General features: G+C 45.4%; 2 protein-coding genes and 1 pseudogene across 15 annotated transcripts; 2 read left to right on the forward strand and 1 right to left on the reverse strand.

Annotated features, from left to right (window-relative positions):
- The first annotated feature begins 404 nt into the window (after positions 1–404).
- Positions 405–5,200, forward strand: LOC120660586. Of its 3 annotated transcripts, none has more exons than XM_039939164.1 (8): positions 405–887; positions 1,697–1,837; positions 1,932–2,297; positions 2,771–3,013; positions 3,162–3,254; positions 3,594–3,794; positions 3,933–4,147; positions 4,841–5,200. In XM_039939164.1, exons 1-7 carry the CDS (start codon positions 525–527, stop codon positions 4,143–4,145), a joined length of 1,620 nt encoding a protein of 539 aa, XP_039795098.1. In that variant the 5' UTR covers positions 405–524; the 3' UTR covers positions 4,146–4,147; positions 4,841–5,200. The 3 variants fall into 3 exon arrangements, with proteins under 3 accessions (XP_039795098.1, XP_039795097.1, XP_039795096.1); XM_039939163.1 differs by lacking the exon at positions 4,841–5,200 and adding an exon at positions 4,292–4,467; XM_039939162.1 differs by lacking the exon at positions 4,841–5,200 and having other exon boundaries at positions 3,933–4,452.
- Positions 5,201–5,546: 346 nt separating this feature from the next.
- Positions 5,547–23,715, forward strand: LOC120660587 (translation initiation factor IF-2-like). Of its 12 annotated transcripts, none has more exons than XR_005669664.1 (11): positions 9,332–9,420; positions 9,527–9,869; positions 10,029–10,150; positions 10,462–10,479; positions 10,524–10,610; positions 10,803–10,882; positions 10,979–11,143; positions 12,526–12,670; positions 13,490–13,618; positions 15,859–15,967; positions 23,275–23,715. XR_005669664.1 is itself a non-coding variant. In XM_039939165.1 (4 exons), the coding sequence occupies exons 1-3, from the start codon at positions 5,746–5,748 to the stop codon at positions 9,564–9,566; spliced, it is 876 nt and encodes a 291-aa protein (XP_039795099.1). In that variant the 5' UTR covers positions 5,547–5,745; the 3' UTR covers positions 9,567–9,869; positions 10,029–10,143. The 12 variants fall into 12 exon arrangements, 1 of the variants encoding a protein (XP_039795099.1); XR_005669661.1 differs by lacking the exon at positions 23,275–23,715 and adding an exon at positions 22,220–23,242; XR_005669663.1 differs by lacking the exon at positions 23,275–23,715 and adding an exon at positions 22,956–23,242.
- LOC120660585 lies at positions 15,600–25,097 on the reverse strand (annotated as a pseudogene).
- Positions 25,098–25,480: the final 383 nt, after the last annotated feature.

Raw genomic sequence — 25,480 nt, forward strand, 5'->3', positions numbered from 1 at the left:
AACACAAACGTGTCCGGCTTGATCACACTGGCCTTAGGCGGGCGTGACAACGCCTAATTACAATTCAAACAAACACATTTGAGCTTCGAATTTGGCTCCCAAACGGGATCAGAAATTCAATTCTACACGGTATCGATTTGTGGTCTTTTCGGTCTAATTTCAAAAAAAGAAGGAAAAACGGAGTATCATCTTGGAGCCGAATTCCGAGTCCGGCCAGATTTTGCAACGCATGCGGAGTCCGAACCCAAATCAGGAATCGATACGGGCGAACTGCGAACGTGACTCCAAAAACAAGACTTCAATGGCGTGGGACTCTCCGTATCCTAGTGGGCCCCACCACCACCCCGCCGAGTGGGACCCCGACTCGAACAGTCGAACCCAACCAGATCCCCCCCAAAAGCCACGCAAGCAAGCAGCGACTCCGTCCACGCACGGCACCTACCCCCCTCCGCACCCCACCACCGCGCAAGCGTGCCGTCTCGCCGGGAGCGCGCGCGGGAGGCAGCCGAACCGCCGCGCCGGCGATGGCGTGGGCGGAGTCTCCGCCGCGGGGGCGCCCCCCCGCCCCCCTCCCCTTCCTCCTCGTGCTCCTCGTGGCGTCCGCCGCGCTGCCGCGGGGTGCCCGGGCGGTGGAGCTCGGGCTGAAGGTGCCCTTCAGCCCGCGGGACGTGCTGCCCATCCTGCCGCGGCAGGTGGCGTGGCCCGTGATGAACACGCTCCACAACGCCGTCGACCTGCTCCCGTCCTTCGTCGCCGCCGTGGCACCCGGAGCGCCGGCGCCCGCGGCCTGGGGCGGCGCCTGCTTCGCGGAGAACGAGGCCGCCATCGAGCTCACGCCCGGGGACCGCAACAGGACCGACGTCGGCGGCGCCGTCCTGCGGCTCAAGGTCCCCCTCCATGCCTCTTGAACCTTCGGTTCTCGTTTGGGAAATAGCGCCGCGTTTATTTTGTCGGAATTGGGCGGAATTGCTTAAGACTGCTGTGCCATCTGGTGATGTGAGGTATAGGAGTGGGTAGTGTTGACGACTGTTGACTTAGGTGGTGTTAGTGGCAATCACTTCGTACAAGAGTTGGTTGCATTAGAGAACTATTTAGTTAATAATTAGTATTTTGCATCGCTTCTATGTCTGGAACTCTTGATGGATATGCTTGATTCATTCTGGGGGACAAAAGGCTGTGGGTTGTAATAATCTAAACATTATTTTTTTTTGTTTCTGGTGGGTCTAGATAACATTCTGCCTTTTCTGGGGAATTCTTGCCTCATTAGCTGATTATTATAGGGCTAGTGTTGTTGAAAGTGGAATGTGCAGTTTATCTCTGATGTTTCCTTTTTGATGGATTTCTCATGTTGGACCTAAATATCCCTAGCTTTTAATGAACTTCTTGGTGTAGATTTTATGATTTGTTCTTCTATTATTAAACATTGACGATTGTGTTCATGTTATTGTTTTCATTGCAGTTTTATGAAACCAAACTATTGATCGTACTATAAATGATTTGATGTATTCTAAGACTCCTCCAGAAGTCCAAACCAGATCGTGCTATAAAATTGCACCTTGTTATAGTAGCAACTAATTCCTTGTTTACTTTTTTTTTGAAATAAAAATTGCTTGTTTACATAATCTGCGTCTGACCAGTTCATGAAGATTGGTAGTTGTTATATGATCATTTTGTCGTTTTCCCTTTGTTTATGCAGACTGCTTCAGCTCAGAGCTGGACATGCATGGATCTCTATGTTTTTGCGACACCATATAGGATAACATGGGACTATTATTTTGCTGCTCGGGAACACACCCTGGAGATTAAATCATGGGAGGAAGAAGCGGAATTGGAATATGTGTGTTGTCTTTCTGAAAATTCCTATCTATTTTCATGATTTTCTATCCTGTCGAATTTATCTTAGCAGTCTAATACTTTATGTTTGTAATCAGGTGAAGCAGCATGGCATCTCTGTTTTTCTCATGCCATCTGGAATGCTTGGAACTTTGTTATCTTTGATTGATGTCCTGCCTTTATTTTCAAACACTGCCTGGGGCCAACATTCTAACTTGGCCTTTTTAGAGAAGCATATGGGAGCCTCATTTGAGAAACGTTCCCAGCCTTGGGTTGCTAACATTAGAAAGGAGGACATACAATCTGGTGACTTTTTGGCTCTATCAAAGATTCGAGGTCGGTGGGGTGGGTTTGAGACATTGGAGAAATGGGTAACTGGTGCATTTGCTGGGCATACGTCTGTTTGCTTAAAAGATGAGAAGGGCAATCTCTGGGTTGCGGAGTCAGGCTATGAAAATGACAAGGTATGTTAGTTTAATTTCTTCTTCCAGGCCTGATTCATGTTATCTTATGGCTGCTTTCATTATCAGCAATTCTTTGTTTTTTAAGATCAATAATAACAAAATCAGTTCCACTGGTCATCATTCTGAATATAATATGAAGACAAATCTATTACGCATTTGAACTTTTAGCTCATCCCTCCCGATTAAATATTGGGTTGAGTCAAGATGAGGCTCAAACTGTTGTCTGTGTTTGTACGATACATATTTTATTTTTCTCCTTTTTAAAGAATATTCTAGTCTTTTTGGCATCTTTGTCAGTCTCTTGGTGAATGCTAGAGTTATTTTCTGATTGTCTTGGGCATCTGGTGCAAACCACTGTTGCCAATAAACAGTTTTTTCCTCAGTAGCTTCTACCTAGTAAATCATGCATTTTACTCTAGTACAAGTGTTTCCATTTGCGATATTTCTGACAATTATTGCCTGCAAAACAACAGGGAGAAGAAGTTATTGCTATAGTTCCTTGGGATGAATGGTGGACCATGGCACTCAAGGATGAATCAAATCCTCAGATAGCCCTTCTTCCATTGCATCCTGATGTACGTGCCAGATTCAACGAAAGTGCTGCATGGGAGTATGTCCGGAGCATGGTTGGGAAGCCTTACGGCTATCATAACATGATATTTAGCTGGATTGACACAATTGGAGATAATTATCCACCTCCTCTTGATGCTAACCTGGCAAGTCTTTGTTGATCTCTGGAAAAATTAAATTGTTATTTCTATTTTATGTTCATATTTATCTCTAGTGCTGTGCTACTGGAACACTATCTGAGTCCATGCATAATTTTATTCTCTGTCACCTCAATTTCGTCAACACTGTTTTCAGGTAATGGCTGTTATGTCTATGTGGACTAGAGTACAGCCACTTTATGCTGCAAACATGTGGAATGAAGCCCTTAACAAACGCCTTGGCACTGAGGTTTGTAAAGTCCTGTATTTTAAAAGAACACTGGATTTCTGTTAAACCTATGGATTTAGTTGGGCATTCCAGTGAGCTGTGGTGGTACATATTTACATGCAGCCACTGTAGCAGACTTTTTTGCTATAATATCTACTTGGACTATGGCCTATTTTTATTGATCTGTTATGGAGGTTGACTGCACTTTGTTGGGCTTGAATGTTCAATTCAGTGTTTTGCTCAATCTGAGATGGCTTATCAAAACTGATTAATCTTTCTCATCTTAGCTTAATTTTCCTGCTTTAGTTGTTACTGCTATGTTCAGTATCAAATTCATAAGCATGTATACATTTCGTATAGGGTTTGGACCTTCAGGGAATCATTATAGAGACGGAAAGACGCGGAATGTCTTTCGATCAGTTGCTCACCATACCTGAGCAAGATGAATGGATATACAGTGACGGCAAATCAACCACCTGCGTTGCCTTCATTCTTGCGATGTACAAGGAGGCTGGGATATTTGCTCCTTTCACAGAGTCGATTCAGGTCACCGAGTTCACAGTAAGTGTTCAAGTAGATGCATGCCCACACATTTCATGCTCAGTTTTTGTTTCTCTCTTGGTACATTTCTTCTGGTTGTTTTTTCGTGACATGACCAAGTCTCACCTGCATTGTTTGACTCTGCTCTTTCTGGCTCAGATTCGGGATGCATATATGCTCAAGATTTTTGAGGACAACCCAGCCAGGCTTCCAAGTTGGTGCAACACGGAGTCAGATAAGCTTTCCTTCTGCCAGATCCTCGGAGAGTACAGGATGGAGCTGCCAGAGTACAACACAATAGAACCTTATGCGAAGATGAACGAGAACTGCCCATCCTTACCCCCAACATACAAGCGACCTGCACGCTGCTGACCGTGAGATTGTTTACTTAGCTTGCTGCAGCTGTTATTTACCCACTGGAAGTAGAGTATTGTCCTAAGTTATGCTGTAAATAAATGGCGCATATATATAGATATTGGGTAGATAATGGTAGTTATACAAGTAATTTATGTGTTCAGGTTTCTGGCATCATCCGAGCAGTTATGGAGCTCCGGAGCAGCCAAAGAATGTTGGGCTTTGCCCGCTTGGATCTGAAGTTTGTATACGCAGAACATTATTACTCACCAGAACACAGTGTTTCTGTTCATAAAGTGTGCACTCCATAGAAATAAATCTGCAATACGACTTTGGGTTATTCTGCATCTCATATCTTAAGGTTTAGGGTTTAGGGTACTTGTTGCCGAATTGCTGAATTGATTCGTAAAGATTACTACTCCGTGCCACAAAAATTGTTCGTTTAGAAAATTTCAGATATACTACTAGTAGTGAAAACTAGTGGAAAATAATCATGTTACCCTTAATTAATTATAACAGTTATGATTGAAGACCGTGCTATTTATTTGGTTTTCTAGATCCTCAATGAATGCAAATGCATTGGAACCAGAAAACTAACATCTATTTAAGTATTTAATTGGTTTCATGTCTTTTTCTATGCAATTATTTTTTGATATTTGATATTGCTTTAATCAAATGGATTTTACTATAATCTAAATAAATAGTTTTTGTAGGATAAAATTTGAAGACTAAACGAACAATCTTTGCGGGATATAGGGAGTAACTTGCGTTTCTTGCGTTTGCATTATCCGTCTGGCAAGGCACACATGTGGAAGACAAAAGTAAATTCCCATAAAGACAGATTATTCTTGAACTGATTAGATAATAATGATCCACAGAACGAGTGCAGGTTTACGGCTAAGTCCCAATTGGTAGTAACTTGTGTGCGTTATGCCAGTGCAACTCATCTTATAGTCATTTATGTTGGCCTATTGTCATAGACATGACGACTCGTGTAATAATCAATTGATTTGTGATTCCTGTATAACAATGTTATATGATATGTATTGTGATTCATATGACATTGATTCATATAATCGAATTGGCCCTAGTGCTCCTGGACTCGTGCGGTCCCGGGGCCCAATATGCTACTCGGAGTAGTCCAGGCCCACGTCAGGTCCAATATTATATTTTTTCTATACTATAAGGATCTATGACAATTGAAATATTTCTCACCAAATTTAGCCTCATACCCACCTCATAAACCCTCATTTTTGGACCCATCTGGAAGCGACACGATGGCAGGCCGAAAACCACGTCCTCACCAGTTCAACCGCGCGGGCGCCCCCCTCCCCCTCGCGTTTTTTTTCACCCCAGGGTTCTCTACCCACTTCTCCCTACCCGCGATCCTATTGGCCGGCTTACCCACGCGTCCTGCAATTATGGAAGCGAAGCAAGCAATCACGGAAGGGCGGGTTCCTCCTCTGCCTCTCCGTCAGGGGAGGTGACGCGATTGGTCGTTATCGCCGAAATCACCGTGATTGCCTTCCATTAACCCTGCGCGCCGCCCCCTCCTCCCCTCTGCCCAGCGCCGCCCCCCTCCTCCCCCTGCGCGCCGCCCCCCTCCTTCCCCCCTGCGATGCACGACGGCCGCAGCCCCATCCCTGACCCCTTCCCCACAACCCGACCCCGGCGCCCCCGCCGCCCATGCTACGGTCCAGGGACCCCCGCCGCACCCTGCCCTGCCGCCCAACCTTCGACGCCGCGCCCGAAGAGGGCCGTGCGGTGCTTCGCCATCCCCACCGCGGTCGGAGTGCTGCCTGCGCTCAGGGGCGGGCCACCAGCCTCCGTGCCCGGCGTGCGGACCGGCCGCCGAGAGCCGCGGGCATCTGCCCTCAGGGGCGGGGCAAAGGCCTCCGCACCCTCCGCGCGGCCCTCTGGGGAGGGACAACGGCCTACACGCTCGGCGTCCTACCCGGCCGCCGTGTGCCGCGGGCGGCTGCCCTCTGGGGCGGGGCAAAGGTCTCCGCCCCCAGCGTCCGGCCCGACCACCGTGCGCCGACCAGGGACGCCCTTGCTGCGGTGGCGCAGGAAATGGAGGAAGGAGCTGCACATCGCTACCGCAGCGAGATCTGGAGGGGAGGAAGGACGCATGCGCGCCGGCGCGCCGCTGCTCACCTGCGCCAACGCCGCTGCCCCGCGCGCATGCCGTGGGCCGTGGGTACCCGCGCCGGCCGCCGTAGCCCCACGCCGCTCCCACACCGGCGCATGGCGCGGCCGCGGCTGCCCGCCTATCCTGCTTCTGCGGATGCCTGCACCGCGCCCGTCCGCCGCTGCACCTGCCGCCAAGCTCAAGACCCTCGACCCACACCCAAGGTTTTTTTTCCCAACCGGTTTCCGGTAACCGCCGGCCACCGGTTCCGGTTTACCGGACCGGTTGGAGCGGTAACCGGTTAATACCGGACAAAATCCGAGTTGAATTCAAATTTCGCCGGGGAAGCGAAACCGACCGGTATACCGGCTGGTTATACCAGTTTACCGGCCGGTTTTGCTGGTATACCGGTAGTTTCGAGCAGTATTCCGACGCTTAAAAAATAGATCCCCGGTGTGAAATAAAAGGACATTTCGGCATTAGCTATGCACATTTTAATATAAATGACCCTACCAAAGCAATAATATATAATCATGCATACAAATACAATAGTAATAAGCGTGCATACAAATACGGAGTCATACACCTATACACATGAAATGAAAGTTCAACGTAGGAATGGGAAGACCCCCATTTGGGACGCGGTTTGGTATTCGGCGGTGGACATCAAAGCGATACCTCGCACTCTAAGCAGCTCAGTCTTGTAGTGTTGCCAAATTTGGCCCGTCCACGCCGATGTTGTCTGCCATTCCTGAACTAACATAGTATAAAAATGGGGGTCTTCCCATTCGTACACCCATCTCGTCGGTGGCTGCATGCTGATGTCAGGAATGAGGTAGTGAAAAGAGTGCCTGGAATCGCTGTAGGAGGAAGAAGAGTGCTGTGGACTGTCATAGTCCGTTGGTCCACCTGTTCTTCTCTGCGAGTGCGGTACTCCATGGTCGGTGTCCTGAGTAGCATGTGTGAACTGAGTCTCCCCTGCAATCAACCAAATTTCATAATTAGTAGTCAATACTCATAGTCAAAAATATATGTCTATTTATATGTGCAATGTATACCTGTGAAACGAACACCACGAGCAGCACCACTACCAGCAGCAGCAGCGTGAGCACCACTACCACCACCTCCAGCATCAGGATCAGCACCGTCACCATCATCACCATCATCGGCCGAGCTGCTATCCTCGGACTCCTGATACGGAGGACTACGCTCACCTTCTCCATCATCAGTCTCGGTGTCGCTGCTCACTGGTTTTGCTGTTTGTTTGCCTTTTCGACGCTTCGAGTCACCCTTCTTAGGCCCCTTCTGCAACTTTCTCTTCCCTAGGTGAGTGTCACCTATATTTTGACGTGCCCAATCGCTGATGGAATCATTCCCCGTGCCGTTGTCGGTGACTACGTGCACGATATTCTCCGGTCCAATCTCTTCCACCACCTTTCGAATCTCCTGCAATGGAAGACAGATTGTTTAGTAAGTGACATGACAAAACAAACATAATGTGAATGGAACATGTTTATGGACTACCTTGAACAAATATGCAGCATCTTGGATTCTTCCAGTCGCATCAATAGACTTATGGAACCACATGACCCCATTGCAATATATCAAAAAGTTGATGACACTCATCCTCGTCGGATCAGTCCATGAATCACACATCAACGTGATGCCAAATAAGGGCCAGTCTTTCTGAAACTTTACGTACCTCGTCTTCAAGTCTTGCTCATTCTGATCAAGGTACTTGCCATCAATATCCCGTCCAGTGGGTGATGCGATACCTTCACCTGCAACCATATGAAAATCATGAGATACAAGAATGTAAGCTCATATGTATCATTGCAATGAAAGAAAACTTACCCCACTTCTGTGTCTCCCTGACCGCGCTGATAAAGTATGGACTGTCAGCCTGTCTTCCAGGTACTCCTGCAATATGGAAAAACTTTGACCAAGCTTTACCAATAGCTTCCTTTGCGTTCTTACCCTTCTGCGTCCAAGAGCCTGTATCAATCCTTGGTTGCGTTATTCCTCTTCTCCCACCACCTTCTTTGCCCTATCCAACTCACGCTGAAAGAAGTCCCGCACATCAGGTGGCACATTCCTGCAATGGACCACCTCCGCCCCGCGGTGAGCTAAATGTTGCTTCAATCTTGTTGCACCACCTCCTCCTTTCTGCGTACGACAATAGTTGCATCGCCATCTGGGATAAAGATTTTCACCATGTTCCCATACAACATCTCTATCTCTCCCAGACATTTTCTACCTGCATAAATGGACAACAAAAACATCTCAATCAGATAAATATAATCCTAAATCCTACACCTAAATCTTACCTAAATCCTAAATTAGTACACCTAAATCTTACCTAAAACCTATAACTTTTCAGCCATACACCTAAATGTAACCCAAATCCTAAAACAAATCATCCAATATTCTAAATCATACACCTAAATATGCCCTAACCAAGCATCCTACTCAAAAATTTGGAGCTCTTACCTTCTCTCCCGGTCGGGTCGGTAACCGGCGACACCGACCGGTAAACCGCTCTTACCGGCCGGTAAGCCGGCCAGTGGCACCGGAACGCGCCGGATCCGGGGGTGCACCGGTAAGCCGGCCTAACCGGGCAGCCAACCGGGCACGCAGAGCGGCTAACCGGCCGCGGACGCCGGTCGCCTCCTGGGGTGCACAGGCACCGGCTGCGCCCGGATAGGGAAGGATTCTGGGGTGCTACCCCCCCGGATCACAAGGAACCCTATCTAAGGTACAGACCGCCATGGGCCTTAATGGGCCTTCTTTTTTTTTCTTTTTCTTTTTTGAATTTACTTTAAAATTCCTCAAACTAGGCTAAATGAACGAATTTTTGAGAAAGTTTTACATCATTAGATTCTTCACACCGTGTAGTATTTGTAGGGATTTTCTGGGATTTTTTCATTTTTTTAAAATTCAAATTTGAATTTTGAATTATGGCCGGTTTGATACCGGCCGGTTCACTAACCGGGCCGGACCGGTTTGACCGGTAACCGGTCAAACCGGACCGGTTCCCACCGGTTAGGTGAACCTTGCCCACACCAAGACGCCGTCGACCCACACCAAGACGCCGTCGAGGCACCGTACCCCCTCGCGGCCGATGTGACCACGTTCTTCGAACATGGCGGGCTCACCTTGGGGGTACGCACAAGAACCTCATCATCAACGTGAGTGCTACTTGGTTAATTTCATGCTGACAAAACTTTTTGCCCCATTTCTTTTCCGGTATTTCTTTTGATTTTGCCAGCAAAAGGGAGATTTGCCGTCACATCCATAGAGTAATTTAGGCAGCTTCGCGAGCTACAACCAAAAAGTCCATAAACTTTAACACATGATTGGTCTTTTTCCTTGTCAGGTATCAGTAAATAGCATTTTTCATTTGTCATATCGAATTTGATCTATGGTAATGATAGTCTTTGATTGCAGGACAAAGAAGAGGCAATGATTGAGTTTCTGTGATTAGTAAATGAGACCAACCTGTTAGGTGCAGGGGAATATGTGGGTCTTCATTGATGCTCCTTTCCTGATGAAAAACTTGGATTTAGGTTATGGTTGATTTAATTGGATGCTCCTTTCCTGAGATTTTGAGGGTGGGTCTTCATTTATGTTGATTTAATTGATAGCTCTTGTTCATTGATGTTGATTTAAATTTTATGACAAGAAAAATGCAAATCCTTGAGTTGTTGTTCTAACCTGACAGATGCATGCTCTGAACTAATTCTTCTTACCCCTCTGCTACTCCCAATCAGTTTATTTTTTTCAGGCTATGAACAAGAGCTATCTGATGTGCTGCCGACATGAAAGAAGCCTACGGTTGAGGGTAGAGCTTTGAGTGGATCAGGTTTTGGAGCAAAAAAAAAAAAAGCTTCAGGTACAGTTTTTTTTCCTGGTTTCTGCTTGATCGAGATAGAAGATGGTAGCAGTAAGTAGTGTGCTACTGGATAAGAACAGAGCCAAGCAAAGAGCCAGGTTGCTTTTTTGCTGTGTGTGTTGCTTGAGAGAGAAGACAACACAAATGAGCTTCTCCATCAGACCAGAAAGAGCTGAAAATGATTTTTTTATTTTTATTTTTTACAGCTACAGCATGGGGAGTTGCTAGGTTGCCAGCAATGACCAAAAATAGCTTTGGAATAGAAATTTTTATATTATTTTTGCTCCTTGTAACCTTGTATGTCTATACAGGTTTCCTAAGCTGCCAAGGTTGTGACCAGCATTCACTTGTATGCCTATACAGGTTTCCCAAGCTGCCGAGGATACATAGCCTCAACTGAAGGAAAGCTCCATTCAAATATGTATTCATTTATCACAACACTTCCATCATGTGTTCAAAGGTATTTGCATGATATGCTTTCATTTATCACAAAATTTATCACAGCAATGGTTTGAACTGTTGAAATATCAGTTTAACACTCAAATTGAGAGTTTGTCGCTAGAAAATAAATTGTGAGTCTTAGCCATTAGTTGCTCTGAAACTATTTAGCTTGCCTACACCATATTTGAAGATATTGTTCTTTCTTATTCAGTGCATAAGTATAGCGTTCGGTCACGTTCAGAGTTGATTTAATGGAAGATTGAAGCCTCGATGACATCAATGAACACAAAGGTAACAGAGCTCATCCGGATTGGTGCTGCTTTCTACCTCTTGCAATGTTGAAAAACTGCATGCATCTATGCCTAAAAGACATGTACATATATTCAGGGACTGGACAACGTCAATAGCTGCATCGGCGGTGAATCCCGAGATGATATAAATGACCGGTACTTACTGAACCAGAATAACAAAAGCTGGATGCACTTAGGATGGAAGCACTTGAGTTAAGCACTGCACAGAAAGAATCGGCAGTGGACTTATCTTGCAGGCCAGGTAACAACAACAGCATCACTGATTTTGGGAGTCCATCTTGATGGTTGTTGCCTAATTGTCTTTGATGTCTAACTGGATATCACTATATATCAAGCAGTTTTGTGTAAACAAGTAGTTTGGTTAGTATTCTGTGTTCTTTCTCTCCCAAGTGGACATATGTGCCATTTTACAGCAAGTTGGGCTTGCTGTTTGGCCTGTTTTCTGTAAAACAACATTGAACTTGTTGTATTTGTTTTTTTTAATGCTAACTTGTACCTGTGAATCCATTCGGACAGAGGATTAATCCCTGGAATTCTTAAAAACATCTAGGTTTACCTGCAGCTCCTATTTTTTTGTTCCATAATGTCATTTTGCGTTCCAGATTATATTATTGACTTCTCTCTATTATGATAATGTCATCACAAGATTATTATATTGATGATGATGCTACTTCCCAGTCCCAATTTTATTATATTGATGGTAGGCATTCTATAGGCTCGCTGGTTTAAATGGATATATGAAGGAGACAAGTGATGTCAGTAGAGATTATGTTTACTTACATTTATCATCTGCATTTCCATTTTATTTGTTGATTCAAGAATGCCCTCAGAACATTAATTTTAGTTTCGTGTCCTGGTACAGTCATAGTTTGTGTGTTTTAATCCCTGTGTGTTAGCAGAAAACTGAATTCATGCTCTGGTCAATTACAGATATTTACATGGTGTAGCTTTTGGTCATTGTCCAAGACTCCAAGTATAGTCATGAAGAAATATTAGAACGAAACTGCAGATAAATGCTTTGATTACATAATTTTCTACTTTCAACTATCCGTAGATAAAATGATCAAATTCAAATGTACATGTAACTCATTAAAATGTACATGTTATATTGATGGTAGGCATTCTATAGGCTCGCTGGTTTAAATGGATATATGAAGGAAACAAGTGATGTCAGTAGAGATTATGTTTACTTACATTTATCATCTGCATTTCCATTTTATTTGTTGATTCAAGAATGCCCTCAGAACATTAATTTTAGTTTCGTGTTCTGGTGCAGTCATAGTTTGTGTGTTTTAATCCCTGTGTGTTAGCAGAAAACTGAATTCATGCTCTGTTCAATTACAGATATTTACATGGTGTAGCTTTTGGTCATTGTCCAAGACTCCAAGTATAGTCATGAAGAAATATTAGAACGAAACTGCAGATAAATGCTTTGATTACATAATTTTCTACTTTCAACTATCCGTAGATAAAATGATCAAATTCAAATGTACATGTAACTCATTAAAATATTTCCTTTCAGTTCCCCATGTTTGATTGCTTCTGAAAATCCGAAGCATCCTTGAATTGTATACTATTATCCTTGAAATCCCCATGTTTATTATCATGTTTGCCTCTGTCCAGGTTGAATGCTGATTGCCCCTCTAGCCATGTTGATTGCTGATTGCCCCCCTACAATGGCAGCTGGTCCTGGATGTGTGCTGGTGAAGGTGACGGTGAGGCAATGAAGCTGTGTTCGGCCAAGCTGCTGCAACAGCAGCGAGAACAGGTGCAATCGATCTCGCGTTCCAAACTATATTGAGTGCATATTAGTTGGCTCTCCCGTATTTGAGTTAACATTGCCATTAGCTATATTCTGTGTTCGGCCAAGCTTGTATAGAGGAATGCCTTGCCATGTGCAATCATAATTTGGTGTGGATTGGAATACTTAAATTTCAACAATATCCCCCTTTACAGCATTATAATACATTATGAGTATTTTGCTTTTGGAGAGGTTTCACATATGTTGGTCATTCAAATCTTGATGCAACAAACCTTTGCTACTTATTTGTGACATTTTTTTATAGTAGTTCTATGCATTCCAATTATTTTAAAACAATTTAATTTTAAACACATGCCTGTGGCATGTACATTCCTTATAGTATAGATGTGTGGATGAAAATAATTATGGTATGGACTATGATTTAAGCTAAATTGTTGGTTAATTAATCTAAATATCTTGTTTCTTAGGTTGTTTATATAATTGTCACATGTCAATCACTGTTTTAAAATATGTACATACTGCATGTGGACCTATACTAGAAATCACTTGATTTTAAAACATGTGCGTGCCGCACATGGGCACTACTACTTTATCCGCAAGGGATCTTTATGACGAACGAAATTTACGCCGCACCTCACTGCGCTGAGAATCCGGGATGACATGGCGTCATGGGGTTCGCTCAATGGTTGCCTTTTATCTACAACCACCGACCCAGGAAATAATTGCATTCCCGACCCAGGGCACTAGGGCTGTAGGGCACTTTGGGAATTCTTTTTTTTTTGAGGAACACTTTGGGAATTCCTTCCAAAGCGAGTTTGTTGGCAGATCTGCTTTCCTAACAGGAGGGCGAGACGCGAGAGGCCTATATAAAAGCCATCGACCCCAACGACCCCATTGCTTCATCTTGCGTTTTGGGATCTGGAATTCGACAGGACCCGTGACTCCGATCTGAAGGTATGCGGTATGCCTACTCTTCTCTTGCAATAAATTGATCTTCTTGATCTTCGCTTTTTTGGATTGGAGGGTCACATATTTTATTTGCTATTCTTCACTCCCCTCTTTTGATTTACAAGTCAACACTTGGATTGGAAGATGGATATGTATACCTTTGACCTCTTTTTTTGAGTGTGTATTTTTCTCCTCTTTTTTCTCTTTCAATTTTGTTGTTTTCTTCATCAAACTTTCTAATTGAAGAGCCAAAATTTTTAAGTTTATCTAGATTTTGGTAGGGAAAAGTGAAATCCTAGGCATATCAATTATATCCTCTGTTTCAAATTAAATCCTCCACAGCTTAGCATCATGAGAAAAAAACCTCTTTATCCCATATCAATCTTGTGTTCCGCGCTCCCTGCTCACGCCGGTGCTGGGCGCCGCCGCCGCCAGGAGCAGGGAGGGGTTCCACCGGGAAAAGCGAGGGGTGCCGCCCGGCGGATGGCACAGGGACAAGGGAGCATATAGCAGAGCAGAGGCGCGAGACTCGTCGACCACCTCCGGGTTCGAGGTCGTGTCCCAAGATCCTGCCGGCGCCATGGCCTCGCGCGGGCCTCCGCCACCACCTAGATCCGGCGAGGGAGGGAGGGCGGAGGAGCAGCAGTCGGCGTGGGATGCGCCGCCGCCACCAGCCTCTTCCCGCTACTCCGCGACTCCACACCTGCTTCGTGTCTCTGCTCCGCCTCCGCTCGTGAGCACCTCCGCCGCCGCTAGACCTGCGGGGAAGGTGGAGAGAGAGAGAGAGAGAGAGAGAGAGAGAGAGAGAGAGAGAGAGAGAGAATGGGGTGGGAGTGTGAGGTCGTTGGGTGAGGAAAAAAGAGAACAAATTTGAAACGTGGGTCTCACCTCTTAGTAGTTGGTATAGAGTAGAGATATACATGATGGATGGGTGTGGGAGAACTGAATATAGATGAGAGAATCTTGATGACCAGAATAAAATATTCCTTTTAGAGGATGAATTTAGAGTATGACGAGTGCGGACAGTCTTAGCCTTTATTGGATTTTCTTCAATTAGGAGATGACAAGGGTCTGCTTGTTCTGGCATATCGTGGATCGTATCTTACAGGTTGTTACAATCTGCAAGTATATAATAATCTCATTCGACAGATTGTTACAATCATGTCCCCCTTAAGCTGCAATCCACGAACTGCAAGCTGAAACACACGGCACAAGCATCCGATGGACGCCATTAAGTTTGTGTGCACGTGCACCTGATGCTTTTACAGATCTTATTATATTACACATCTGCTATATGCATATATTTTATGCTATATACTCCCTCCATCTCGCAAAGACAGCCTTCAAATTTTGTCCCATAAAGACTGTTTGTTTAGACTGTAGTAAATTTCATCTAATCAATGCAATATCAAGTACCAAGAAATAATTGCATCGAGAAAGGTATAGAGCAAATCAAATGCTTAATTAGATATTATTTTTCTAGTTCCAATGCATTAGCATTTATTGAAGATGTAGGGAACCTAATAAACAGCACAGTCACCAATCACAACCACTATAGTTAATAGGAGCAACATGATCATTTTTCACTACTAGTAGTATGTTTGAAATTTTCTAAAGGAACAATCCTTGTGAGACAGAGGGAGTAATAATTTGTGATAGATGCAGCATGTGACTACCCTAACTTTCTTCTGGGTTAATATATTTTCTTTTAGATTTCATCTCTAGTCTACCCCGACTTGCTTGGAACAAAAGACTATGTTTGCTGTTGTAGACACAGCATGTGCCAATATAACTATTGAAGGAGGGAGTAATTTGGGTTAAGCTAATATAGATGAGTTCAGGTATCGAATATCAAAACAATCTGATCTGTTTGTACGTAGTTCGTGCGTGAATACTAGAATCCAAGGCAGTTTTTACTGTCGAAGTGCAGATGCAGATGATTCCCTTTCTAATCATAAAATTTTGGATAGATAACTGAGGCAAACCCTACGGAACCGCGAACCGGGATGGCACATTTTTTCTAAGCGAAAGAGAAAAAAATCTGCTATTACAATGATTACTGCATTTTACAAATAGAATATGGCATAAAGAGAATCATTTACTTTTTTCGTTACACCAAGCTCTCTAGGAGTACAGGTATACAACATCCGGAAAATCTACCCTTCCCAGATTATTTGTGACAACGAACCTAGCTACTGTACATTCTCGAGTGCACACGATTCGTCATCTCCTTTGCTGTCTCGCAGACAATGTGAGGCGGCCTCCGGCTCCGGTGATGAACAAGGCTCCTTCAGAATCTGCAAAGCATGCGCGACGGCATGGACGATCATCTTCTTCACCTGCAGTCATGAAGAGGTAAAAACAAAACTGTCAGTGGCAGCTCACATTTCTTGTGGAAAGCCTAACCTTCTCGTCGAAGTCGTTAGTTTATTAGCCCATTCATTTATAAGAGATGATGGTTTTGATCCATTATCTAAGCTACCCGAGATGATGGTTTTGATCCATTATCTAAGCTACTCGGCTGGGAAGGGACTTCAGTCATTTCCGATTGCTACAAGAGCAAGATTAATGATTTAGCCTATTGTTAGTTGCGAGAGCCTTTGCTGCTCATCTCTCAGCCCACTTATATATAGTGATTTAGCTCTCCAACATTAATATATGATCCACTTGTCTATCTTACAAATTTTTTTGATTCTTGTGTCGAAACTGGCTGTATGTTTACAGCCCACTTCACCTCTCCCCTCTTCTCTCTCCTCCACCTCAGCATTCAGCCTGTTTATAGCCGACCATAATACTTGCTCTAAAGGGTGTGGAAGGTTAAAAAAATAATAACCGGGACTAAAGGGTATCTGATTATTAGCTAATTTTACAATTAACCGTCCACCTCTAATCACGCTTTTGCAAATCCCCTCTCACACTCCCCCTGCTCACTCCCTTGAATGTTGATTCAGTAGTCTAAATTGAAGTTTGCACAATTTGCACGAAAAGATTGGTTTGCACTTCATATATTTTTTTATGTATCGTAGAAACTTGTATTTTTTTATCTTGAAAACTTGGTAACTGTTGTGTATTCATAGGATGGGTACGTCATGAGCAAATAAAATAAGCATTTTCACGGTCCAATCTGACAATGAGATAATTTATTCTTAAAGTATTTAACTATTTGCCATACTTATAGATTACGCCTGCTCATCTGCTATCCTTCCAAATGAAAGCTAAACTTCTTTACCACCATCCTCTATTCGAAACTAATATTTTGCCAATTTTGCCAACATGGCACGCCAGCTCGAGCCAGATCAGCTCGCCGACGTGTCAGACGCACACGAAAAGACCTTCATACCCCTTTTTGTGGTTAGGGAAAGCCCCTACTTTTCTGTTGTGACTGTTCCATCCAGCCTTCCACACGCACGTCCGCCTGGACCATCGCCTTCGCCCACGGTCGGGTCCTCGAGCTTCGCTTCGATGACGGAGAGCACACTATGCCACATAGGGATGGCAATTGCACCTGCGGATTTTAAACCCGATGGGTGCGGATGTGGATTTGATATTCCATGCGTGGGTGAACTCGCACCCACACTTGAGATTCCACCCGCGCGTGGATCCGCACCCATCCGTAAACAATGAAACCCTAGTCCAGCGTGTTTAGGTAAGGCTCAGCCCAACTATCCTAACAATAAAATGAGCACAAAAACTTATGAATTTGTTATTAGTTTATCCTTATGATTTTGAACTTATGAATTTATTGTTAATTTATTCTTATTACTTATAGAAATGTGATGTTTGACTATTTAAATTGACAAATTTGTGTATTTTTATTATATTTGTTGTCACACGGGCGCGCACCCAAAACCCACAAAACCCACGAGTGAGGATGCGGGTGCGGACAGGTTTTTTTCCGTGGGGTTTGCCTGTGCATGGGTTTTCACCAAACTCATGCCCACATTCGCTGGTGCCATCCCTACCGCAGCAGCGTGTGCTGGAGCCACAAGTCAAACCGGCCGACGGACAGCACTCGCTCCTTGAGCTCCGCTAGGAGCGCGTGGGCGGCGTCCGCCCTGCTACCATCGGGCCGCCGCAGGGCGGCCACGAGGCGTGCGACGGTCTCGCGGTTGACCCACGCCTGGATCTCGCCGACAACGGAGCCTACCGCCCGCACAGATATCCAATGAGCCCGCCACTCCCCTCCCCGGCTCCGCTGCTCAGGCTCGAGCGGCGCCATACCCGAATCGCGCCACGGGCCCGGATCTGCACTACCCCAGCCCGACCGTGACCTCTTGAAGACTCGCCATCCCATCCTGCTGAGATCTGGCCAAGCTCGCTCGTCGTCCATGCTCCCCCATCCTCCACGCGCGGAGATTTCGTGGAGCCCGAGCTCGGCACATCAAAGCCTATTCGAGCACCGTCTTCCTCCGGCGATTTGGGGGAGGTCGAGCCCGCCGCAGGCAGATCCAATCCAGCACAGGCTCAACCCCTTCTCCTTTGGGCGGCGTGGAGGGAGGCGCAGGATGAAGGGGATGCTAGCGAACGGGCCGAAAGAAAGAGGAAGTATGAAAGTAAAAGAACAAAGAAAAAAAAGAAAAGAAGGGTCACTTACATGTGACCCTACTTGTCATAAATAAAGTAGGGGTCAAGAAGTAAGGGTAAAAGTAGGGGCCAAGGAGTAAAGCCTATTGCTGGAGTAGTAAATAAAATTTAGTATCTCGAAAAGTTACGATAGCTCCTACTTAGACAGCTCCTACTTAGACTCTATTTGGGAAGGCGTCTATGGCGCGTTTCAGCGAAAAAAACAAAAAAAATATCCCACCAAACGGCCTGCGTTGGACAGCCGTGCTCAACGCGATAAGCGGGCAAATTAACTAGGAGTGGCCAAGACGCTAGAAGCGAGGGGAGAGCCACGTTCCGCTTATTTGCAACCCGCTTCTGCAGACCACAGTCCCAAACAGACCCTTAAAAAGTAGAGGCTTTTGTAGGAGAATAGAGAGATGCATAATGATGGATCCCACTAAGCGGCGGGGAGTTCCGCCTGATCGGGCGGCGCGACTCCTGGGAATGGCGGATCCCGCCGGGAAGACCGAGGGTCGGGTGGCGATCCAACCGTGGAGGAGAGGTGACGGGGTGGAGTGGCCGCCGCCAGGTAATCCGCCGACGACGACTGGGCGCACCATGCGAAGGCCTTTGTCACCGCCATGACAACACGGGGAAGATCGCAGGGTGGCCGCGGTTGCCACTACTGCAGCGCTGGATGGGTCATCATCGACGGGTTTCGTGGCCAATGGCGAGGTACGCTCGATCTGCTGCTGCTTGACGCGTAGGTCCGCTGCAGAGGATGGCGCTGCCCCCGGCGGAGGTCATGGACGACCTCCTCGGAGGCGTGCTTGGAGGCCATCGAGGGGACGCCCTGGATGGGCACCGTGGGAGACACCCGGCGGTGCGTAGGAGGCAGTGGCGCAACAAGAGGCCACAAAAGGTTTAGGTCAGGATCTTGTAACCATAATCTCGTGATACCATGTAGGAGAATAAAGAAATATATAATGATGTATTTTATTAGCCTGAGACTGGGGGCTGAATATATAGGGATACATAATTTGGAGGGCAAGTAGCTTCTCCTACAGATATGGTAGGATACGAGTACAATCCTAATCTACCTAATATAGAGATATTCCTAATATACTCTAACAACTTTGAAGTACAGGGGTATCACTAGAATGCTCTAAATATTTCCTCAACTAGTATGGTGAAATAACTTCCTTATTCCAGACATGCTGTTATGGATAGATGCAACATGATTCTCCCACTTTAGTTTTGAGCTCAGAGCTTCTTGTTTAGTTTAATTTTGTCCTTTTGTTTTTTTTTTGGTCTAGACTCTTTTTGAACTTCCCTTTTCTTTTATTAATATATTTAGTCAGTAGGGGCTTGCCCCTCCTGTTCACCTCAAAGAAAATGTGAGATAACTTCCTAGACATGCCATGCCACACATAAAAAAGGTGAGATAACTTTCTAGACATACCACACGTATGGAACACTGGTAGCCCTCAAATTCGTGGGTCAGGATATCATAGAGTTGAGGTAGATTTTTATAGAGGCATCCAAATAAGCTCAACTCACATCCACCAAACTGCTCTCGTTGCTTGCTTACTGATGAAGGGCTCCACACACCGAGCCACCGCAGCACAAGCCCACGGCCGGCATTTAGGCCCTGTTGGACTGCGGTTGGCAGCAGCGAGTCCCTGAGAAGCGAGAAGCGGGCGTCGAGCGGCGTCTCGGCGGCCGGGCGACAAGCGTTCGCCGCGCGTCGCTTTGTTTCTGTTTTTTTATCAAACATACTTGTATTATAAGTTAAGAATACTGTACAAAGACACGTACAAATACAGGTACATTCGATAAGGACATAGAAGACAACTGTGTCGACCATCTTGCACAGCGGCCCCTACGGAGCAAAGAAAATATGAATAAAGCCCTAAAACCTCATTCGGCGGAATCGTCCAAACTTCGCTGCCGCCAACCATCACCGGAGGTTTTTCGCCACCAACCCCAAGTCAGAAAAAAAAAACCCTATCTCCACAAGTTCCTGGAAGTACCTGCAGCCTGCAGTAGACACTCGCACCAAAGAGCGAGATGAAGCAACCGCTGAGACTGGATCGGCTGGGATGCACCCCGAGCTCCATCGATCATGGACAGGAACTCGTCGATGACAACGGATGCCGCCACGAGATACCCGAGCCTTATCCACACGACCCAAAGCTGTCTCTTTATCCTTGAACCAAAAGGCTAGAGGACACACCTTCTATCCGGATCGATGTGCCACCAGCTGATGTACAGAGATCCCCTGCAGGGAAACCCCCCTCCATCCGCATAAAGCCACCATGGACGACCCAGACGACCCCATCGGAAGAGAAATCCGCAATCGCCGAAGAACTTGCCAACCCAGAAAAGAGAGCTCCCCAGAGGGAAGCAACATAATAAAGAGACAAAGCAAGAACCTCCTTGACTCCTCCGCCGAGACCGTGTTGTCGCCGCCACCGCCACTTGAGAGAAGTGGAAACAAAAGCTATCGGATCCTCCCAGAAGCTCTGGAGGACACTTATTCGCCGATGAAGTGGCCGTGCTGCCTTCACGGCAAGCCTAAGCTCCGCCGCCATTAAAGCCGTCGAGCAACCTTAGTAGCAGCACACTAGAAACTAGGTACCCTACTATTTACACCGGCAAGCAAATCCCACTTCCCCCCTCAGCACGGGAAAGCACAGGATCCGCCCCCGGAAGCGAGTCATTAAGGAGTCCGCCCGCTCCCTACTGTAGCATGCAGGGGCGGATCCAGCGGTGGGTCTAAGGGGTTCCAGCCATGAACACGCGGATCCAACAGTGGGTCTATAGGGGTTCCAGCCATGAACACACTGTGAGGAAAGGCTGAAGTTATCTAGAGGTAGAAGAAAGCCCCTCCTAATAATTATCCTGGATCCGCCACTGGTAGCATGGGAAAAGAAGCCTAGCTAAAGATAACAGACATATCACTGTTTCTGTTGGAAGCGACGCGAGCGCGGTTCCAAACAGGTGCCATACTACTACGTAGTGCGGTTCCAAACAGGGCCATACTCCTACGCCCCCACGTGAGGAGGGCCTACACGGTCATGCATTGAAAAGTTCGTACCTCTAGTTTATCTCCTTTTGCCTTGTGCTTCTTCGGAAGCCTGCGGAAATCCTCCGTTAGGCTAAGACATTGCTGAATGTTCTCTGGAGATACAAAGTCCAGAGCAATCTTGGTGCAAGACTGCATAGGTAAAATTATTAGACATTCAGATGCAGATCATGTCAAACTTGATAGAATTTCTCCCAGTCGTCATCTACAGCATTTGAAACTGGGTATTGCAATAGCGTATTGGCAAGTTCACCTTGAGATTCCGTACTTGATGAGGACACCCCGCGGGTATAAAAACCGCTTCTCCAAGTCTTTGTACAAACGTCCATGGTTCGATTCCTACAATATCATATCAAAATTTCAAAACTTTTAGCACTGATGAATATTGTAAACATTTGCACCAAAGGATTTTTAAAAAATAAAAATACAAATAGATAAGGCAACTCACCATACTCCTCTTTGAGCTTCCTCTTGTGTTTGTTAGATAAAATGTTTCATCATGCACAGGGTTAAAAATCTGCATTGAAAGCAAGTGTCACAAAATGATAAACTATGGTCCGCACAAGCTCATTCAGAGATCAAACTGACACTAACCTTTTCAACTTGAGAACAGTAAATATGGCGGAATTCTTTGGAATGTTTTATGAGGTATTCTTTTAGTTTTCCAACATCCTCCCTCCTGAAAATATCCCATAGTGCACCTCCCCCATCATCTGTGCAATAAACAGGGGATATATCTGCATGTTCCATGCTTGTCTCATTTCCATCCGTTGCTATGTTCTCCTTTTTATCCTGTTCTGTATGTCTTCTTTTCAAGTTTCTTATCTCCTGTTGTTGTTCAGAGGGATCAACTTTACAAGTATGCATCAAAACATTGACCTGACAACAGAAATAACATTACAAAGTTAACAGAAAACAACTTTATAGCGAGATGCTAAGCATTCTCTACTCTATTGGATTAAAAAAAATCATAGATCAAGCCAGCATTAAAAGGGGAAAAAAGGTCCTATCATGTAGACCAGGATGAAGGCTTCCTCTTCATCAAGTCGCCTCGTCTCAACAGAGAAAAGAAAAAACATCCGAGGACTTGATCAACACAGTCCAGTATGATATAACTATGTCCAATGGATGGATTTGGGTAAATCGTTCTCAATTCCAATCGTGTAAATTATTTACTTACCGCATCAGACAAATCACAATGAAGCTTTGTAACGGAATCTCCTCTGCCTAGTTCCTGTGCATAGCCATAAGCTATATATGATTTTGGGCCCATGTCAAGCTTTAAGATGTCACCAGGAAGCAACGCAGAGACATTTAGCAAGCCAGATTTCAAATTTGTATATGGCTGAAATGGCAAGGAATTGATGTATTTCCTTCCATGGGAAGGCAAAATATTTTCAAAGTGGTTTGAAGTAGGCCAGTCCTTTAATTTAAGCATTTCAGGCCAAAGATTGCGATACATCCGACCATGATAATACCCTTTGAAAAAGTCAGTGGTGCGTATCTCAACCTGTATATATATAAACAAATAGATTAGGTTTCTCACTTGATTATGGTAAAAGGGAAAAAAATAGCATCTCTAACAGAATAATTAATGTAGCATAGATTTGCAGTTGGAAGAATGTATTGCACTACCCTCACAGAAAGCCAGACAGTCAATGGCTTTCACCATTTTCATCTCAGAACTATTATCGGTGCCATGTATTGCAGACCACATATCTGGTGGCTCCCAGCTTAAATGAGACATTTTGTTGAGCACCCCTTGCACAATTACAGGTTCTCCTTTCACCCAGTGCTTCTGGAAGTGCTTGAGATCATCTGGCTTCCTGTCATCTGATATGGGACAATATATGCTGTTATCTGTTGAATTTTCTCTGGTAGCAGCTTTCCTTGAATTTTCATGATTAGCTGAACATGAGCATTCGCATGTATCTGTACTGATGATATCAGAAGGTTGTAGCTGCTTGCTCATTTGCAAAGCCAACATTTCGAGCTTATTTAACTTATCTTTTTCAAAAATTTCTCTTAGATTAAGAACACTGTTGCCACATCCACCAAGTTCAGATGGAGGGCAGTGGATGATTCCGTCAGGATCAGCTTCCCACTTGATAGACTCAGACTGGTGATTAGACAAACCTGTTTTGTTGTTATTGATTAAATTGGAATCGGGCGGTGGATCAGGATCACCATCATGCATATAGTCACTGCCACACACAGCAAGTTCAGATGGAGGGCAATGTACGGTTCCGTCAGAATCAGCTTCCGATTTGATACACTCAGATTGGTGACTAGGCAAACTTGTTTCTTTGATTAAATTGGAATTAGGCAATGGATCAGAATCACCACCATGCATATAGTCAGAATCTCTTTTAGGATAATTTACCGGTACCTCCTGACAGGAACCCTCAAGATGGCATTCACGAAGCTCCTTACAACAGACGATGCATAAGTCGTAAGAGCAGTTTGGGCAGCTTCTGTGTAGATCAAATATTGATGTTCTGCAATTGTCACTGATTCACAGAACAGATTTTAAACATATAGGACAGAAAATTATTAGCCAAAAAATGAAAAATTACTCAATAATTGACGGCATCCAGTACCAGAACATCCTCTCATCCCTCCCGGTGTCAGCTTTCTCGACACTCAATTCTGACAATTCCAATCCTGTTGGGGGAAATGAGGGGATGATTTTTTTTTTAAAAAAAAGCAGTTGAAAACAACAAGTAGCTAGTAAGTTATTCCATAGCAATCTATTTTACCTTGAATCCTGGCCTCCACTTCTCTTTCTTCCATCTGGTCCTTGTTGATCTGTGTCAAACATGGCAACAGGTAGTGCAACAGGTAGCTGGCATATTTGCGTTTTGTTTCAGGATCAACCTCATCAGTGCTCACATCTGATGTATCCACCTCATCCAACATGGAAAGTGCATTATTCATCCTATTTGTCCTCACAAAGGAGTAGTCAACTCCTTTAGTCCGTCTTGCCGCATTACGAGTCTTGGGTGACTTCACACCTGCAGAAGTGGGCCTCTCTTTTCTTGTAGCTGACCCATTGCTACTGCATTTCTTCAAAACCGAGCTCTACAATGGGAGAAAATAAACATTCTCATAACTCAGCAGATAAGAGGTTGTGACTAGGAAATTTGAGAACTTTATCCCCTCCACGACTCACTTGTGGCTTCCAAAAAATTATGCAAGTCAAATTCTCCAAACACTTTCACCCACTACCAGTGAAAAAGGGTTGTCACAATATAGCAGAATGGAACGAAATCCACAACATGCCAGAACAAAGAACAATGTTCTCTAAACAAGGAAGCACGAGAAATCAAGTGTCCATGCCAGAATTTTGAGATTTATTTTGTCAACTACTCGATTATGAATTCACATAAACAATGTAAGTGAAATTCTCCAAATAATTCCAAACAAGTGCCATTAACAACGAGCTCCTCATCACAATCTAATCGAACTGAACACATGTATGTAATCGGGTGTCGAGCTCAGAAGCCACAGGAACATCACCTCGGGCCCAACCTGCTTATCCTTGGCAGCGCACCGCGTGCAGATGCAGACTCCACGGCAGAACGGGCACTGCTCCCTTACTTCCGCCTCCGACATCGTCGGGTACCTGCAGAATCCCAAGGTTCCCTGACGATTCCGCGACAGAGCAGGACAGGGCGAGGCGCGCGACCGGTGGGGGAGCGGCACGTTACCTGTTCCTGACGCAGGGGGCGCAGTAGACCATCTGGTCGCACCGCCCGCAACTGATCATCTCCCCCGGGCTCTCCTTCACCCTCTTGCACTGGTGGCACGACCTCCTGCCCCACCCGGCGCCGCCTCTACCGCTGGCTTTCGGAGCCATGATGTGACACCCCGGTTCAGGACTTAATAGGATTAATAGGATACTCATACTAACAAGTTGCAGCTTTTTTTCCGGAATCCGGTCTTCAAAGAACTCCGAGGTTAAGCGTGCTTGGCCCGGAGAAATTTGGGGATGGGTGACCGACCGGGAAGTTCTTCCCGGGTGCTGGACAAAGTGTGCAGAAAAGACTGGTGTTGGTCTGTAAGGACAGTCTATGTCCTAGAAAGCAGCCATATGTAAGCGGGCCCGGCCTCGGGGAGGCGGGACGTTACACACGCCCTCCGCCTCCGCCTTCCCCACCCCGTCTTCCGCCACCGCCGCAGAAGCAGCAGCATTGGCACAGTCATCCGGCGAAGGCTCGGCGTTCTCCGGTCGC

The sequence above is a fragment of the Panicum virgatum genome, chromosome 2N, assembly GCF_016808335.1.
Source record: "Panicum virgatum strain AP13 chromosome 2N, P.virgatum_v5, whole genome shotgun sequence".
In the NCBI taxonomy this organism is placed as follows: Eukaryota; Viridiplantae; Streptophyta; class Magnoliopsida; order Poales; family Poaceae; genus Panicum; species Panicum virgatum.

Excerpts from the sequence above, each read along its gene's own strand:
- LOC120660586 (XM_039939164.1), top strand. The coding sequence starts at position 525 with ATGGCGTGGGCGGAGTCTCCGCCGCGGGGGCGCCCCCCCGCCCCCCTC. Across the intron at positions 888-1,696 it reads GCGCCGTCCTGCGGCTCAAG|ACTGCTTCAGCTCAGAGCTG; the intron begins GTCCCCCTCCAT and ends TTGTTTATGCAG. Across the intron at positions 3,014-3,161 it reads CTCCTCTTGATGCTAACCTG|GTAATGGCTGTTATGTCTAT; the intron begins GCAAGTCTTTGT and ends CACTGTTTTCAG.
- LOC120660587 (XM_039939165.1), top strand. The coding sequence starts at position 5,746 with ATGCACGACGGCCGCAGCCCCATCCCTGACCCCTTCCCCACAACCCGA. Across the intron at positions 6,467-9,331 it reads TGCCGCCAAGCTCAAGACCC|TCGACCCACACCAAGACGCC; the intron begins TCGACCCACACC and ends ACCAAGACGCCG. Across the intron at positions 9,447-9,526 it reads ACAAGAACCTCATCATCAAC|CAAAAGGGAGATTTGCCGTC; the intron begins GTGAGTGCTACT and ends TGATTTTGCCAG.